Below are 18,066 nucleotides of genomic sequence, written 5' to 3' on the forward strand. Positions count from 1 at the left end.
AAAGCAATTTATTTGATCGCACCAATGCACAACACAAATGTTTGCAGTTAATAGAGCTCAGAACATGAAATATGCCATATGTATGCTATATACTGTATACGTTGCATACATTTATTTAAATAAATAACAGATCACAACATAAAAAGTAAAAATACTACATACTGCACAAAATACAAAACTGATAAGTACTAAATTTCATTTAAAAAACAAAAGTCTAAAATGACAGTATACATCACAGAAATATGTTTTACTCTATAATATATGACAACTCTATATACAAATCTAATAACTATGCTCCAAATGACTAACATTAAAACCACACAGAGTGGTTGACAATACACATCTAATATTAACATGATCACATACATCACACCGGTGCGTAGCAGGTAAAAGAAAGCAATCTTTACAACTAAATCACTCAGGGCAGCAGAATTTGCTTGGACTGTGCTAAACAACAACACTGGGAGTATTTACATGATTTTTTGTTTTACCAGTGAGTTACACCTAAACATTAACTGCTCCCTTGTTACCAAAAAATGCTAAATGATGTCTGAAGAAGCCATCATAGAAATGAAGCAGAATTACATATGTCCTTTATGTTATTATCACACTTACGCACACTGTCACTGTATATTTTATTTAGCTGACAAGATATTTTGTTGGCTAGTTAAGAATAAGCAAGTATACTTGACTATAGCCTACTGTTTAGAATGAGCATACCTAATATTATACTATGTGAAGATGTATTGTTGACAACAACAACAACTGACAACAGTCTGCTTGGATTATAAGGGTGGTGAGGAAGGGCATTGATGGCAACAAAATCTAAAAAGAGAGAACATTTTAGTGATGTTAAATCAATCTAAATAATGTATTTCTAATAAAGGTAAAAAATGACTTTAAAATGATAAAAACATGTAAAACCAAATTTTGTGGAGAGAATCTATACACCCGCCCAAAGTTTGAAACAGAGGGTCTTTGCTGACAAAATCTGACCTTATTTCGTGTTTTCATCACTTATCCTCAGCAAGAAGCTGGTCCTCAGGGGCCGCGTTGGGGTCCAGGAAGTCTGGGTGCTGCAGATGCTTCAGGTATTTAACAGGTGTGGTGGTGTGGGTGGACCCTGTGCAGAAGGTCAAAGAGGTCTCTTTGAGTTTTTTTAAAAGGGGGTGGATTGGTATATAATATCGAAATTTACAAGTCAAATCAAAAAAGCCCTTAAAGAAAGCAAGAATTGAGCGATTCTGTAATGATTTTCTCTAAAACGATGCGTCATCCATAGTTTAGAGGTATAAAGAAGGGCATTTCAGGACAACGCAACTTACCAATAAGAGCCTCCCATTTGCCATTGGCCTGGGTGACCTCATAGACGCAGCGGATTTCACTGTAGGTCACGCCCCCAATGATGAAGACAATGATCCGTGGGCCATTGCGTATCTCCCCCGGGCTCTTGTTTTTATGCCAGTTACCGTAACGGGCACTGAACACAAAGTGCAATTGTATTGTCACTGGAGATTTTAATGGATAAATGAAAGGACGCTGTGTACTGAAATCACATGCCAATGGGTCCTACCTGGAAGCTGTGGTGGTTTTAGAGGAAGCTGTGCGTGTGGAGATGTAAGGGAACTGTTTTGGGTCCAGTTTGTCTTCAATGGCGTCCTATCATAATGTTAATAGAAGAAATTGATGTAAGACTTCAGATAAAAACAGGAGCCAAGCAATGTCGGTACAACTCACCTCCATGATGTCTTTAATCAGAGGAGTCCATCTGGAGAGCTGATACGTTTGCTCGCTGATTCTTTCCTTCCGGTCAGATTTCTTTCCCTTTCGTGTGGTTACTTGCTGTGGATTGATAAACATGAGAGACACTGTGATGTACATATCAAGCTGTAGTCTGGTTGTTCTGGGCTGTTTGAGGTATTAAACGGAAGAGGGGAATATGTTTAGTTTGTTTAGAGAACAGTAAAAAGAAACCGCTCACCTCTGAGATGATAGGAATCCCCATATGAGCCATATTCGAGATGATGTCACTGTCCTCTGGAGGTATCTGTGCGTGCTGAAGGAGTTTACAGAGATTCTCCTCTGACACACCTGTTAATGCACACACACACACACACGGTCAGACAGAAATAATTATACACTTTAAAATGCTTCTCAAACCTTTGAAGCCTCATATTATCACTGTTTTGTTCACTGTTATATTAGTAATGAATGTGTATCAACTGAATTTACTGTAACAACCGCTACACCCCCCTTTACAACAAAACCAACAACCTGAGGAAATCTGATGGAACTGTAATTTGACGTTTCCTCACCATTTTTGAGAAAGATATAGAGCAGGATAATACGAATCTTGTCCATAATGGTGACACTGGCGTCGAGTAGGATGGGCACGATAGCTCTCATGGGGTCTTTGATCTTCTCACCCTCTGCATCCGTGCCCATGGCTAGATCCTGCATCGTTGCAGGCAGACACTCTTAACATTAAGTTAAGTCACGTTAAAGCAGATGGACCAATCAGAGATGAGCTTTACCTGCTCGACACGACAGAGTTTGTCCACCGTGCCCTGGTAATGTTTCATACAGTCTTCAGCTAAGTGCAGGTGAGTGGAATACTGTGAGGAGAATACAGAGTGACCGTTACTGTACATATCTGCTGGTGCAAAATGACCTAAACATGAACAGTAAATCAAATGAATACTCTGTCAAATGTGTCCATACCTTGCTTAACTCCTTCTGGTACTGTGGCATCTTTTTAAGCATTTGAGAGAGCTCTTTCATTGTGGTCTGTGGGATACAAAAATATGAAGTTATAGTGAAAAAATCAAGAAATGCTAGTTCAGGTTGGAACGGAGATATTTAAGACACCTTCTCTCCTGTGTTCATCTTTTTGCTTGCGGAGAAATCCTTAAGCGATTTAGTGACAGCCCTGGGAGACAGAAATGGGGATATTATTGATATGCAAAAAAACTTCTTTTTTTCGGTTTCACTTTAGTTTATTGTGTTTTTTGTTTATGGGTCACTGAGGTATAAGTATTTTCGACAGGCCCATTTTAAAATACAAAGAATAGTCATATATATATTGCAATTATTCAAATATTAAGAATTTGGTTTACACAAATGCAGAAATTGTGTTTTTGATCTAGATGAATTGGCCGTAACATTTTTTTACAAGTTCTCAGTATTTCAAATGTTTAGAAACAAAGTGTTTGCATTTCTTTCGTATTCTTTTATTAGTATTTTATTAAAGTAAAAAAACTGATAAAAATGTAAAAACAAAAAAAAAACATTTACTTAAGCATGCTGTATCAGTGATTTATCTTTCGGACACAGAAATTAGATATTTTATTTTTAGTTTAATACAGTTATTAGTTATTAAGGGGCACACCACATCATGAGTGACCATTATACATCATAGACCCTTATATCAATGGAAAAATTGTATTATCAGTTGTTTGTTTCTGTATTTGTTTTAGTTTACATTGACCTTTGTTTCTTCAGACTTACGTGGACACCTCTGCTATGTGCTTATGTCTCAGGGTCATCCACAAGTCATCATCTTCATCCAACAGGACGTCTTTCATACGAGTGTCACCCATTCCACTGGTCTCATACCTGATCAACACACACACACCATCAAGGACACCGACTAACTCTAATATAAATGTGCAGAGTATATGTGATGGGTAGAGGGTTGTTTGAAGTGACCTCAGGAAATAGGAAACTCTAAGATATTAAGAACTGCTGGAGTTATTACGAGTAGACGTCGTTCTCAATGGGCAGCAGGTCATAGGCCATGGCCTGTAATGTGAGCTCGTGCAGAAGTGGTGAGACAGGGTCAAAACCTCGATCCAGAATCAATAACTGCGAGCGAGCTTTATCAGGTCCCTATGAAAGAGAGAGGCAAAGATGGATTGCAAAACAGTAAAGCAAAGGATTAAAGTTAGACAGTGAGATATTAAGGTCACTGGTGCCAGCCAGAGGCTGTTTATTTTTATCATCTGAGACACACAAAAAAGATGTGCTATAAACTTAGACACACACACACCTCTCCTAAAGTGGGGTCATCTGCTTTATAACCATCCAGTTTGTCTTGTAGCATCTGGGCCAGGGTGGCATTGTCTTTGTACTCTCTGAAATAGACAACAAGATATAGTACTTTTTGAAATCACAAACATGTAATCGATCATTGTTATGTGTGTTATATTTCTCATGTTGTATTCCCAGATGACCGTTTATCAAACCATTGTGAAATAAGTGCACTATAACACTTAAATGTACTTAACGTGATCTCTTTTTTGCACTAAATTTGTACTCAAATATTAAAATTCTGTCATCATTTACTCATGTTATTTCATAAGTGAATAGCGCTGTCAATATGGATAGTTCTCTTAAACAAACGCATCGATTCGCTTCTGAAGACATTTGTTAAGACTACGGAGCCGTGTTGAGCAGTTCTTTGATCGATAGATGCACTTTTTGGAGCTTCAAAACTGTTCCCCATTCACCCCCATTCTACCACTTGGAAGAAAAATGATACGTGGTAATATAACTCCGACTGCATTATTCTTCAAGAAGAAAGTCATATTCAGTTAGGATGCCATGAGGGTCAGTAAAACATGGGGAAATTTTGTTTTGCCTCTGAAATATCGCAAAATATTAGTATTTAGTACTTGCTAAGATAAACTTAAGTAGACTGTATTCAACTGTGCTGATTTGAGACACTATGAATAGACGGTTTCATCAGATGCAGGCGCATGACCCGAAGTTAACTTCCGGTCTGTGTTTGTTTATCAGTCTGGCTAGTGGCTAATAATATAACTATTTATATTTTAATCGATTTATATTAATATTAATTTATATCAATATTTTATTGTATAATAATTTTATAAAATAAACAATTTGTTGAATTGTACTGTATGTTAATTTTATTAAATAAACTATTTGTTGAATTTGTCGCATTTAAGTTTAGCTAAACGGTTCTTCTACTAGTAAGTCAAATTAATACTGGCTAGACATTCTTTTAACTTGTTAGCTAATGTAATTAACTTGTTATTTCTTTTGCTTGTTTTCGGAAATAATCTCTATTCTTTGCGGATGTGTACAGGAAGTTAAGTTTGGGCCACAAAAGCGTGCATGCACAGTAACGTTTAAGTTGTTGCTTTAAAACTGTCTCTAGAAGTGCAAGTAAAAAATGTATGTTACAATAGAGTACTGTACGTACATTATGGAAGTGTACTTTTAGATGTCATACAGAAAAAAAACAATAAAACTTCCTTTTAAAATGGAAGAACTCAGATTCCTCTGTACCACGTTGAAACCAATCCCCAAAAAATGTTTTGCATCGAGAAGTCTCGCACCCTCTGTATCTAACAGCTGGGTACTCCTTTAGTGTGCAGCAGAGGGTGGCTATCTGCTCGGCTAAACGCTCCAACAACTGGTTCTTCACGTCGACTTTAAACGGGCTGTAGAAGTCCTGGAAGGCATCTGCTTTGTCCACTGAAAACACCTAGGCACCAGAGAACAACAAAGCAACAATTTTAGTATTCAGTACGGATTTGTGGATTATAATTCAATAGTTTTCAAAGTTTGTGCTCTGCCAGCCTTCAAAAAAAATGTTTAAGCTGGCAAAACAAAAATTATTTTGGTCCTAATCCTGCTCTTCATAACTGTACAGTATGTCATCGTACAGTAAACATCAAATACATTGTGACTATATTTCTATATGTATATGTATCTTTACTTCAATGTGGACAGACAAATTATTTGAAGGTGGAAACGTGTTGCATCACACCAGGTTAGGACATGGACAATGTAATAAACCAGTGCACAGATATCACAGTGAAAGTAACCAAATGTCTAAGGCCGTGTTCAGACTCGACTTCTTTTTTTGAAGCTGCTAGTGTCTGTTTTACATTATAATCCTGTGGAGTAAACTGTGTTTTCAAAAAACATCCTGAGTGGTTTTTTAAATACCAGTGCCAGCGAGCATCTTTTGAGGTTGAAAAAAGTTAAAATGTTCTGAAAAAAAACACCCTACGTCAAGCTCCTTTTTCACAGCTAACCAATGACAAGAGACCTGTCGTTTTCATAACAACCAGCAAGGAATGTGATTGGTCGAGAAGGCTCAAGCTCGAAAAAATAAAATGCCGGCCGAAACGTCCGTTGGAGCAGAGTTTTGTATAAATGTAAGTTTAATTTTCACTTTCAACAACTTCTGATTGCATTTCTAGCGAGAAATTAGTATTGTAGTTTTTAAATATGTGATTAGTTAATGCAAAGATGCTCTCTGTTTATAATTCAAATAGACTTCCGTTACGCTGCCTATCTGTTTCTCTGGGCTGCCTCCGAAGTCATGACGTTCGGCTGCTAAAAAAGCACCTTTGTCAACTTTTTCTTGTCAAATAAAGAAGTCAAGTCTGAACACAGCCTTAGGCTGTATATATCCCATAATCCTCTTTGACAATACTGATTCATCAATGGCTTGCTCATGAGCACTTGCCTTGACTGCCACTGCATGTATGTGATGTGTTCTGTCCACTAAGCATGTTTGCCATGTACAGTAACATGTAAAACATGCGCTATCCTCATCCCTTCCCTCAATTTGACCTATAATCCATATCAGTTTCCAGACTCATCTCTCTCTGCCTATCCTAACACACTAGCCTGAACACACTCCTCCATCTGTCACATAAACATAACCCTGTTGATATCCAACCAAATTCACCCTGCCGCACAATCCAGGCCATTTCTCATTGGCTGCCTAGTGACTCATCGATGACACCTTAGCCAATAGGAAGCGGGATTAGGGTTGGGACAGGGAGGGTGGATGCAGGATTAATTATAGAGGGCAACAGCAGAGGATTGAATGCACCAGGAAGGAATGACCAAAGCTTCTCTCGAATGTTCTGTCACAATACATCTAGAGCTCGTGCATCCACCCACCCATACCTCAATACTTCCTTCTAAGCATCATCTCTCACTTATTATAGAAATCCAACAGATTTACCTGGGACTCATAGGGCAGAAAGGCGATGTTTATCTCAGTCAGTGTCCTTACGTGTTTGGAGGCACGGGATTTACTTAACAAGTTGAATAAAGAGTCTGGAATTGCTGGGAAATCAAACAGAGTGAGACATAGCACAAACGTATTAAAGAACACAGTTGTGCAGATCTGAATGCAAACACTCACCATCTGTAAAGAACACATGGGCTCCTCTGTATATGGGATTACGGGGGTCTCTGAAGTCATTGATGAGGCCTTCAACTGACTGTTGAAAACAAAGACATGCTGATCATTTAAAGGGATAAATGAAAAAAAGAAATTTCTGTTATGAGTTACTCACTCTCAAGTTGTTCCAAACCTGTATAAATGTCTTTATTCTGCTGAACAAAAAGGAGGATATTTGGAAGAATGTCAGTAACCAAACAGATTTAATCCCCCATTTACTGCCATAGTAGGGAAAATAATACTATGGGAGTCAATTGTGTATGAGATCTGTTTGGTTACTGATTTTCTTCCAAATATCTTCCTTTGTCTTAATCAGAACAAAGACATTTATGCAGGTTTGTAACAATCTGAGGGTGAGTATATGATGACAGAATTTTCTATTTTGGGTGAACAATCCTTCAAGGGCCCAGAATATCTTAACAAGCCACTACAAGTTTCTTGTATTTTAGTTGCTTTTTAAAAAGATTTATCTGTAACTGTGGAAGATTTTCAAATGTGGTGTTGTGCCTCAATTATGGTGTTGTGCATTATGAGCAGAATTTTGAACTAGTGACTTATATTGTGTGTGTACACATAACCATGATCCTATAGTAATAAGGAAACTCTCAGTGTCTTTTGGTTAGAATAAGGAGACCTACTCAACCTATAGATAAATTTAGCTTTAAATTATGGGTGACTTGAATCTTGGCAAGGTACAGTTAATGTATTTCCCTGTATTTTCCCCAACATTCATTGACTCTTTAACACCATGCAATAACATTCTATTAGTGCATGTGATTTATTGTACAATTGTTTCACAAAAAACCCAACTGATAGCATTTCCATTTATTAGCGACTTAAGTAATAACTATTTTCCTGTGTATGCAAATTTAGTTTTATTTAGAAGGCATAAATACTGGTCCAGAAGCATTTCCTGTTTCACTTTTATTAATTTATTTCACATATATAATTAACTCAAAGATATTTGTTTAACATTTTTATTCAGTACTGTTGGTTGAACTCTGTTGGTTGTTCTAACATTTGTGACCCTGGACAACAAAACCAGTTTTATGGTCAATTTTTCGAAATTGAGATTTTACATAATCTGAAAACTGAATAAATAAACTTTCTATAGATATCTGAGTTGTTAGAATAGGACAATATCTGGCTGAGATACAACCATTTAAAACTCTGCAATCTGAGAGCGCAAAAAAATCAAAATATTCAGAAAATTGCCTTTGAAGTTGTTAATCAGGAGCACTGTGGCAGACCATCCACTTACAAAAATAAAGTTTTTATATATTTAAGGTAGGAAATTTACAAAATATCTTCATGGAACATGATCTTTGACGAAAAGAAAAATCGATAATTTTGACCCACACGATGTATTTTTGTCTTTTACTAAAAATGTTCCCGTGCTACTTAAGACTGGTTTTGTGATCCAGGGTCACATTTGTGTAATGTTAAAAACTAAAAACAGGAAGTGCTTCTGTTGTTTACATCTATGGAGCCTATAAACCACTTTGGATAAGCAGTGTTGGGTGTAACTAGTTACTAAGTAATTAGTTACTGTAATTTAATTACTTCCCCCTTGAAAAAGTAGAGTAAGGGATTAGTTATTTTTCCTGTAATTTAATTACAGTTACTTCTGATGGTTTGGATAAAAGCGTCTGCTAAATGACTAAATGATGTAATTGAACTAAATTCTGTGTGTAATGTGTTCGCAACTGTGGAATTGAATCAAAATTCAAAGTCTAACTTTAAAACATATGCTTTAATGTATCCTTCTCACATTTGTAATACTTTGGTCAATTAATAAGAATACTTTAAGTAGTTTTATATTATTTATTTGAATGAAGTAAGAGTCGTTTCATGTTTGTCCTTGAATCACTTGACTAATCAAGGTTGATATAGGATATAGAAAGTAATTAATTTAAGTAATTAAATACTTTTTGGAGAGAGTAATTTGTACAGTAATTTAATTACACTATTGAATATGTAATTAGTAACTAGTAATTACTTTTTCAGAGTAACTTGCCCAACACTGCGGATAATATAAACAACGCTGGTCCAGAAGAACTTCCTGTTCCTGTTTTCTAACACCACACAAATGTTTCAATATACAGTATATATATATTTCAGATTTAATCATACATGTAAGACTTAAAAGTAAAATAATAAACTGACTTCTAGTGAAGTGGCCTATACAGTATATAAACATAGAGAACAAATGTAACCTCATCAGATGGAGTGATGAGATATATGGCCTCCATGGTAGGAAGAGGCTCACGTCGCTTGGTTATGTCCTCAACAACTGGAGAAATAACAAGGAGAAAATGCATATCAAAACAACTGCAAATCAACTTTCTATATAGCTATATACTGTAGTATATCATTCTATGTGCATCTATACAGGAGTAAAACTCACTTGTGATTCCCTCAGACATTATGTCAGTCATTTTACAGCAGGATGAGACCATTCTCATGCTCAGCTTATCCACCACCAAAACCTGAGGAAGAACAGCATTCATTATCTATGGAACACATTTTTAACAGCACATCCCTGTTAACTACAAGTCCAGCATATAGTAACTGGTTATCAGTATTTGTTGGATTTTGAATGCTGGTGTACTGCCCAAATATCAAAACCTGTGCCGCTAACTTTTTTTAAACAATTACGCTGGTCTAAGGTAGGCTTTTCAAAAAATATGGCTTAATTTTACACTAGAGTACAACTTTTTAGATCCTTTAATAATCAAAGCTATAGGAAGATTTAGACAAATGCTGCATAATACATTATTTATCTTTAATAATATTTGACAGTAGAAGTGTTTTGGTAATGCAAAGTTGAGGGTGAGATTTATATGTACCTTCCACTCTCCCTTCTTCTTCGCCTTCTTAATGACATCGTTCATAATCTCTAAGGGATGAAAAATATCACAGTGAGAAACATCATAGACTCTGGTATATACTATACTGTATACTAAGCTGGTCTTTCAGACTGGTCAGGTTTGGTGAGGGGTTTTGGAGGAGCCAAACCATCTAAACACTAACAACTAGACCAGTATAAGTAATTTAGTACAACCAGTTCAAAGATCAAGCAAATCTTCCTCAAATCATAGTCACGCCAAGGTGAGTTAATTTTTGAGGAATGAAGAGACTATATAAAATTAGCAAATAATAGAAGTACTAAGTTAATAATAAAAAGGGTAACAATTTAAAATAAGATGTATTTGTTAATATTAATTCATGCTTAAGCTAACATGAACTAACAACGAGTAATATCGTTTTTTAACATTTAATAATCCTTGTTAATGTTAGTTGATGTCAATACAAGTCCGTGTGTTAGTTCATTGTGCATTCAGATTCTAAAACTGTATAGACGGTTTTAAAGCAACAACATAAACAAACGTTACTGTGCATGCGCATGTTCATGGACTGCCCTTAATTTCCGGTACACATTAGCAAATAATGGAGTGTCTGTAGATTATTTCTGATAACAAGCAAAAGAAACCGAGAAGAACCGTTACTTGGCTAAACTTACCTCTCCAATATTTTATATTTAGACTGCGATACCAAGCTCAACCGCTAGATATCAATGTCTCATACGTTTTCTTTAAATGCGGCAAAAATACAGGAACCATTCAACTTTTTTTTTTAAATTAAATTACCATACAACAAAATTCAACAAATTGTTTATTTAATACAATTATTTTACTATAAAACAATAATATAAATTAATGATATAAATTAAATCAAATATAAATAGGTATATTATTAGACACTAGTCACAGCATCGTTAGCCAACTATGGTCGCAAGTTCCGTCTTTCCAACAATCAATCGCAAGCAGCATCGCAAAGTTGCGGGTTGGAACTACAGGTCTAGAGCTGTGGTTAGAAGCATGGTTCCTTATTATTGACATGTAGACTTACATGCAAAGCTTTTGATAAAAGTAAGCAAGCGACATGCAGTGCATTCCATATCCATCATTCTAAATATATACAAATTCAATTTTACATCTTTTAGTTTGTTTTTTGAAAGGTGCGCATGCAAATGACCTGCGTGCTCTAGGACCCTGGGGAATCCCTGGGCGGAATGCCGTAGGAGGACACTTATAAATGAATTAAATATCGTGAAATAAAACAACAGATAACAAAAATAGAATAACAAGAGTACTCCTTAAATGCAGTTATTTGCAGCAAGAATTTGACATTAATTAGATCTGAACGTACAGTATTTATTAGTAGACGTCATTACTCCACCACCTGTGTGGCGTCATCAACTAACGTTAGACTGCTGAGCCAACTTTCAAACAATTGATCTCCGACAGAGTCACTACGGTTTCGGGAATAAAACACAACAAAAACATGATAACACAATAAAAAACATTATTTTGGAAAATAATAAAAATATACTCTTCAAATAACTTACAGTTCTTATTGTAAACCATCCACTTGTTCAGTAAATTCAATTTTAGCATTAATGTTGTTTACAATGCTAATTGTTTGAGATGGCTGTTTTTTTAGGTTTTGATTAGTATCATTATTAGAACTATAACATTAAAGTGCTAAACAGTGAATGGTAATACATTCAAACAGACTTTATCACACACACGTTCCAATGTGGCAACTGTGCAGAGTTTGCTGACGTTATCAAGCAGATGTATGAATCTGACTCTTCTCTCATCAGTCTTCTCACAGCAGCATTACTGCCTCTAGAGACTAAAAATGCAAACAAACCTAAACATTTTTGGTTTTTAAATGTCACTCAGTGTTATAATGAGAAGATTTTATTTAAATGTGTGTGTGTGTTTGAATTTAGCTTTAAAGAAAAACTAATAAATATACTGTTTTTTCATTTCAGTGAATGGTCAGAAAGAAAACAACTCTACAGTACCATCCAAATCTTTTGTGACATCAAATATGAGACAAATGTTGAGTCTGAAGTTTAAATGTAAGGTTAAAAAGATATTCTCTCTATTGAGAGGGACACAGCAATCACAGGTCTAATCTCTTCCCAATCCTCTTACACCACCAGCCTCTCTATTTTTGTTCTCCCTCCATCTCCATCATTCCAGCTCTTTGTCACTCTTTTTTTTCTCTTTCTCGCACTTTCTGTCTTTCTCTTTTCTGCAGATTTTTGTTTCTCTCTATTGTACATGCCACAGGCCATATAAGCAGCTATAATTATTTTACTGGCTTCTATAAATCTCCATTAAATCAAGAGATCCCAAATGTATTAGCTTTCTGCAGTAATATAACACATTTCACAGCTATTACTGATGCAGGATCTGTCAGTTCTAGCACTTGGAGGTGTTGCTGCATTAAAATAAACTTGTGATGAACATCATAGGGTATTACTGAAAATGTCAAACAACAAATCAACCTCCAGTTTGAAAAGTAAGAATTTCACAAATGTTATTGCTAACTGCTGAATTATGGTCCATATAAAATACTGTGGGCAACAGATGTATATCTTCTTCATTCAAAAAGTGGAATTTGGAAACTTTCATCAACACCAGCACTATACTGTATATGGCAGTACAAACAATAGGAGAGAATGACACAGGGCAGATGGCGTGACTGAAGGCTGTTTGTGGTAAAAATAATTAATTAATTTAAGACATTTTAGAAAAGAGTTTAACACATCGAATATGATTGCTTGTATGAGTTGCTTTTCAAGTAACATTTTTTTTTTCAAACTGAAAACAGATAAATCTACAATCCAGTGACTGCTAGAAAGAAATCATGCTATTCCATTTTTCTAGAAAGAAATCATGCTATTCCATTTTTCTCATACTTAATAAATCACATGCCTGAAAAGACATCTGCTAAAAATATAGGATACGAAAAAGTAAGCAGTTAGGTGTTTCAAATTAAACAAAAGTTATTTGTATTTCTCCGTCATTTTAATATGAACCGTCCTGTCTGCATTAACGACTATTTTTCAAGCAACAGAACAGACCTTCATATAGGTCGAGAAACGTAATCTCAATGGACTACACAGATTAGTGGGTGTATGTCGCAAATGCTTCCAATGGTTGTGTGCTTTAACAACAAAAGGACAATTTATTTAGATTTAAATATATACACACATTACAAAGATATCGACTGATATTATCCGATGTTATGAGCGAGAAACTCGGTAGACTGACAAGATAAATGGTTCACTTAGTATAATGTATTAATTTTTAATCCAAAATAAACGTGATTCCTGTCATTTATTCTGTATTTTAACACAAACTAACACTAACTGTGGCACACAAACTACATAGTTTATGTGCCACGGAAAAAAATACTTTAGTAATATTACTAAAGCACATAATGTTAACCTACACACGCAGGCACACACATTTCAACAGAGATGTCAACAATTATTAAAAATGAAACATTTATGAAAGATCACAGAGAACTTTGCAAGAAATGTAACAACTTTTAACCACACATTTCTTACTTTCGCCGACAATCGCCTTGAGTCCAAGAGATGCCATCCTGTCCCCCCTGCTCACTCTGCTCTCTATCCTCGACAACAGTATGTGTGCGCGCGCGCTCCGTAGGGCAGAGCTGTAGTTGGTGCAAATGGGACGTGCTGCCTGCGTCGTTCGTAATCCCGCACTAAACGCCTCCACAGTTAACAAAGGCAGAGCCTGCGCGTGTCTGTAAACTACAAACGATAATTCTTTCATTTAATCGTGTTTAGATAATGCCTATTTTTACTCAGACGCAAGTTTTACCCGGACACAGCTATTTTACCTAGAAGTAATTTTGTTGCATGTTATATCACCATCATGAAACTGAATAAAAAACGAAAGGGGAATCGGTAGCCTATATTATCGGTATGTACTGTATGTGATAATGACACAAGAACGTACAGCGCTAACAGAAAAAAATCACTAGAGGGCAACAAAGACGGCCTGTCTCTCCGATATGGAAGTAAAATAGAGACAAATGTGTTTGAAGCAAAAACACGTGCTGAATAGCACTAACTGAAAAAAGATGCATTGCATTAACAGTGCTCGCATTTTAAGGTTCTGCAATTCAACATGGTTGCATATTTAAGATGTGAATTTTTCAAATGGAAACATTTCACACACAGTTTCACCGTTTAAAAATTAAATAATCAAAATTCACCTTTTAAATTTCATTAAAAAATGCAACTTGTTATAAAATACAAGCTTTAATATTCAACAGACAATTTTCAGTCCATATAATTTCGGTTTAAAAAATTTGCTTCCACAAATTCAGTGGTTCAAATTCGACTTGAAATTCAAAGTTTCACATCCGGGAATCCCAGAAGCAATTAGAGCGCCGATTCTATGAAGGTATTTCAATAGCAAAACTTGAGAGCTTGTACATCTTAAATTGAAAACTTGTAAATTAAGTATTTGTACTTGTATGCTAAAATGTACACTCGCAGTCCCAATGTGAAAACCCGTAAAGTAAATATCTGAAGTTGAATGTCGAGATTTGCACCCGTAAACAATAATCACAAACCTGTGTTCTGAGTTTAAAGCTGCAGACAAATAGACCCAAATGTATAAAATGGCATTTGCACAAATAAATCGACAGGCACAAATGTGTAGTGCACATTTGTACTTACTCATAGATTCAGATTCGCAGTGCAACCACAAATAGGCATCTACAACTTCTCAAATCTGTCACTGCAGTTTCAAATCTTCCCGCCTTGACTTTTGCTACTACTTTCGCGATAAACCCGTTGCAAAACTAACTTGTGCACTTGAAAGCTCAGAGGCGAGAGAAAGAACGGCATTTGATGACGTCATGTAGCTGAGCCACACCGCCCCCTAATGGTTGGGAAAATCACAATGAAAGGAGTTTTTTAAATCACACATACAGTACTTAATTTAAGATGAAACTCTAAATCAATAAATACATTTTCCGTAACAAAAATACTACTTACGGCCTCTTTTTGACTATAAGTGAACTTTTATATTTTATTCTCTTTTATATTTACTGCAGTATATCTTTGTTCTATGTTTGTCCTTTATTATATATTTATTGCTTTTCTACCCCATCTGCAAAATATATATTTTTACAGGTACATAGGCTACTGAATGACAATAAAGATATTGAATCTGATAAGGGTGGTGTATAAATTAGCAACCTAATTAACAACCTAACTTAGCTGAAGCAAGTTCGCTGATGATCAAATGATCAAAATTAAAAACAGAAAATGTACAGTCAGCCTGTCATTGTGTAAGGCTCCTATATCAGAATGATCAGAATCAGTTCTTGTATAACACTGAAGAGGTTTATTCTGCAATAACAACCGACTGGATGCATTATCCTGCGGCTAGTAATTATCACATGAGAAAATAATTGTACACTAAATATTGATTAAATATGTTTAAGCTCATCTGTTAAAAATCCAAACCTTCCATGAGAAAAGAAACTTCCAGGTAAACCCACAACCCCAATACTGTATATGGTGGCATTGCACAGTCCTGCATACAATTTCTGTTCATTTTCAATGTCTTTACATATTGAAAATAACAAAAAATATAAAAAAGTAGAAATAGCTTAAAAGTGCAATAATGGTCAATAATACATTATAACTAAAGAAATAATAATTCTCAAGGGTTAGGCTATAGAATCATGTTGAACTGTGTAAATGTACATTTTTATAGTGTATATCAATGAACATTATAGTATACATAACGGAAAATGTAGTCAGCCTGTCATTATATTTTAAAACAAACAATAGTACACAACGGATTATCGATAGTATACAGAATGATATCATTAAAATACATTACGAAATGATATATATACAAGATAGTATAAGTCATGGAATAGTTATACATGATAGTATACATAAGTGTGATGGTTTCGCTTTAGTTGAAAACTGTTTTATTTAAACATTATTTAAACTATTATTTGCTAGATCCTTTCATTGTGATTTTTCCAGCCATTAGGGGGCGGTGTGGCTCAGCCACATGACGTCATCAAATGCCGTTCTTTCTCTCGCCTCTGAGCTTTCAAGTGCACAAGTTAGTTTTGCAACGGGTTTATCGCGAAAGTAGTAGCAAAAGTAAAGGCGGGAAGATTTGAAACTGCAGTGACAGATTTGAGAAGTTGTAGATGCCTATTTGTGGTTGCACAGCGAATCTGAATCTATGAGTAAGTACAAATGTGCACTACACATTTGTGCCTGTCGATTTATTTTTGCAAATGCCATTTTATACATTTGGGTCTATTTGTCTGCAGCTTTAAACTCAGAACACAGGTTTGTGATTATTGTTTACGGGTGCAAATCTCGACATTCAACTTCAGATATTTACTTTACGGTTTTTCACATTGGGACTGCGAGTGTACATTTTAGCATACAAGTACAAATACTTAATTTACAAGTTTTCAATTTAAGATGTACAAGCTCTCAAGTTTTGCTACTGGAATACCTTCATAGATTCCGCCAATGCATGATCTCTACCTGCTGCCTGACTGCTTCACCAGCAGGTGGTGCAAGTCGGTTCTGACGAAGACCAAAGCAAGAAATGCAGATACTTTTTATATGTTTGCAGCACAGTCCACAAATGAAAGAATTATCGTTTGTAGTTTACAGACACGCGCAGGCTCTGCCTTTGTTAACTGTGGAGGAGTTTAGTGCGGGATTACGAACGACGCAGGCAGCACGTCCCATTTGCACCAACTACAGCTCTGCCCTACGGAGCGCGCGCGCACACATACTGTTGTCGAGGATAGAGAGCAGAGTGAGCAGGGGAGACAGGATGGCATCTCTTGGACTCAAGGCGATTGTCGGCGAAAGTAAGAAATGTGTGGTTAAAAGTTGTTACATTTCTTGCAAAGTTCTCTGTGATCTTTCATAAATGTTTCATTTTTAATAATTGTTGACATCTCTGTTGAAATGTGTGTGCCTGCGTGTGTAGGTTAACATTAAGTGGTTCAGTAATATTACTAAAGTATTTTTTCCCGTGGCACATAAACTATATAGTTAGTGTACCATTAGATAGCAAGTTCATACTTGTCGCATATTAACACTGCTTACTTTTAAAACCACAACAAGTAGGTTCTCATAATTCAATCCTGATATCATTAAATTTTCCATCAAAGAAGGATAACCTATCCTGACAACTAAGAATGTTGCTGTCAGATAAGGTTCCCCTGTATTGAAACAGAAAAAAAGAAAAGCTTGGCCTCAATCCAACAACCTGCTGCCTTCAAACCCATTGGACTAACCACTGGATCACCAGGCCTCTGGACTGGAGCCTGATTGAATGTGGATCCTTTGAAGGCTATATTTTGCTAGTCAAGGGGAAAGGTCTCTGATGGCTGAGAATGTTACTGTCAGATACCGTTCCCCTGTGTACCATTAGATAGAAAGTTCATACTTGTTGCACATTAACACTGCTTACTTTTAAAACCACGTCAAGTAGGTTCTCAGAATTCAGTCCTGATATCATTCAATTTTCCATCAAAGAAGGATAACCTATCCTGACAACTAAGAATGTTGCTGTCAGATAAGGTTCCCCTGTATTGAAACATAATAAAAGAAAAGCTTGGCCTCAATCCAACAATCAACTGCTTTTAAACCCATTGCACTAACCACTGGACCGGTAGGGGAACGGTATCTGACAGCTGAGAAAGTTAATGTCAGATACTGTTCCCCCTCTGTTTCTGTTTTAAGTGACAGTTCATACATGTCAAAAATTTTATTGCTGAATTTTTATCCCAAAACAAGTGGGTTCTGAAATGGCACACCTTTAATCGCTACATTTGTGCAAAAAAGATGAGGAAACCTATTCTGACAATTGAAGATGATACTATCACATAAGGTTCCCCTACGTTTTAAAATAAAATAAAAATTCAGAAAAACC

General features: G+C 35.8%; 1 protein-coding gene across 3 annotated transcripts; it reads right to left on the reverse strand.

Annotated features, from left to right (window-relative positions):
- Positions 1-12: 12 nt before the first annotated feature.
- Positions 13-13,833, reverse strand: stxbp1b (syntaxin binding protein 1b). 3 transcript variants are annotated; one of them, XM_057352914.1, is made up of 21 exons: positions 13,665-13,833; positions 11,444-11,546; positions 10,081-10,130; positions 9,639-9,720; positions 9,448-9,524; positions 7,193-7,271; positions 7,010-7,113; positions 5,361-5,509; positions 4,049-4,133; positions 3,758-3,888; positions 3,508-3,615; positions 2,869-2,929; positions 2,722-2,787; positions 2,535-2,615; positions 2,316-2,454; positions 1,982-2,091; positions 1,738-1,842; positions 1,574-1,659; positions 1,326-1,480; positions 997-1,123; positions 13-825 (listed from the first exon to the last, which is right to left on the reverse strand). In XM_057352914.1, the coding sequence occupies exons 3-20, from the start codon at positions 10,123-10,125 to the stop codon at positions 1,014-1,016; spliced, it is 1,773 nt and encodes a 590-aa protein (XP_057208897.1). In that variant the 5' UTR covers positions 10,126-10,130; positions 11,444-11,546; positions 13,665-13,833; the 3' UTR covers positions 13-825; positions 997-1,013. The 3 variants fall into 3 exon arrangements, with proteins under 3 accessions (XP_057208897.1, XP_057208905.1, XP_057208887.1); XM_057352922.1 differs by lacking the exon at positions 11,444-11,546 and having other exon boundaries at positions 13,656-13,833; XM_057352904.1 differs by lacking the exon at positions 11,444-11,546 and having other exon boundaries at positions 14-825; positions 13,665-13,832.
- Positions 13,834-18,066: the final 4,233 nt, after the last annotated feature.

Source organism: Triplophysa rosa, linkage group LG2 (assembly GCF_024868665.1).
Source record: "Triplophysa rosa linkage group LG2, Trosa_1v2, whole genome shotgun sequence".
NCBI lineage: Eukaryota > Metazoa > Chordata > Actinopteri > Cypriniformes > Nemacheilidae > Triplophysa > Triplophysa rosa.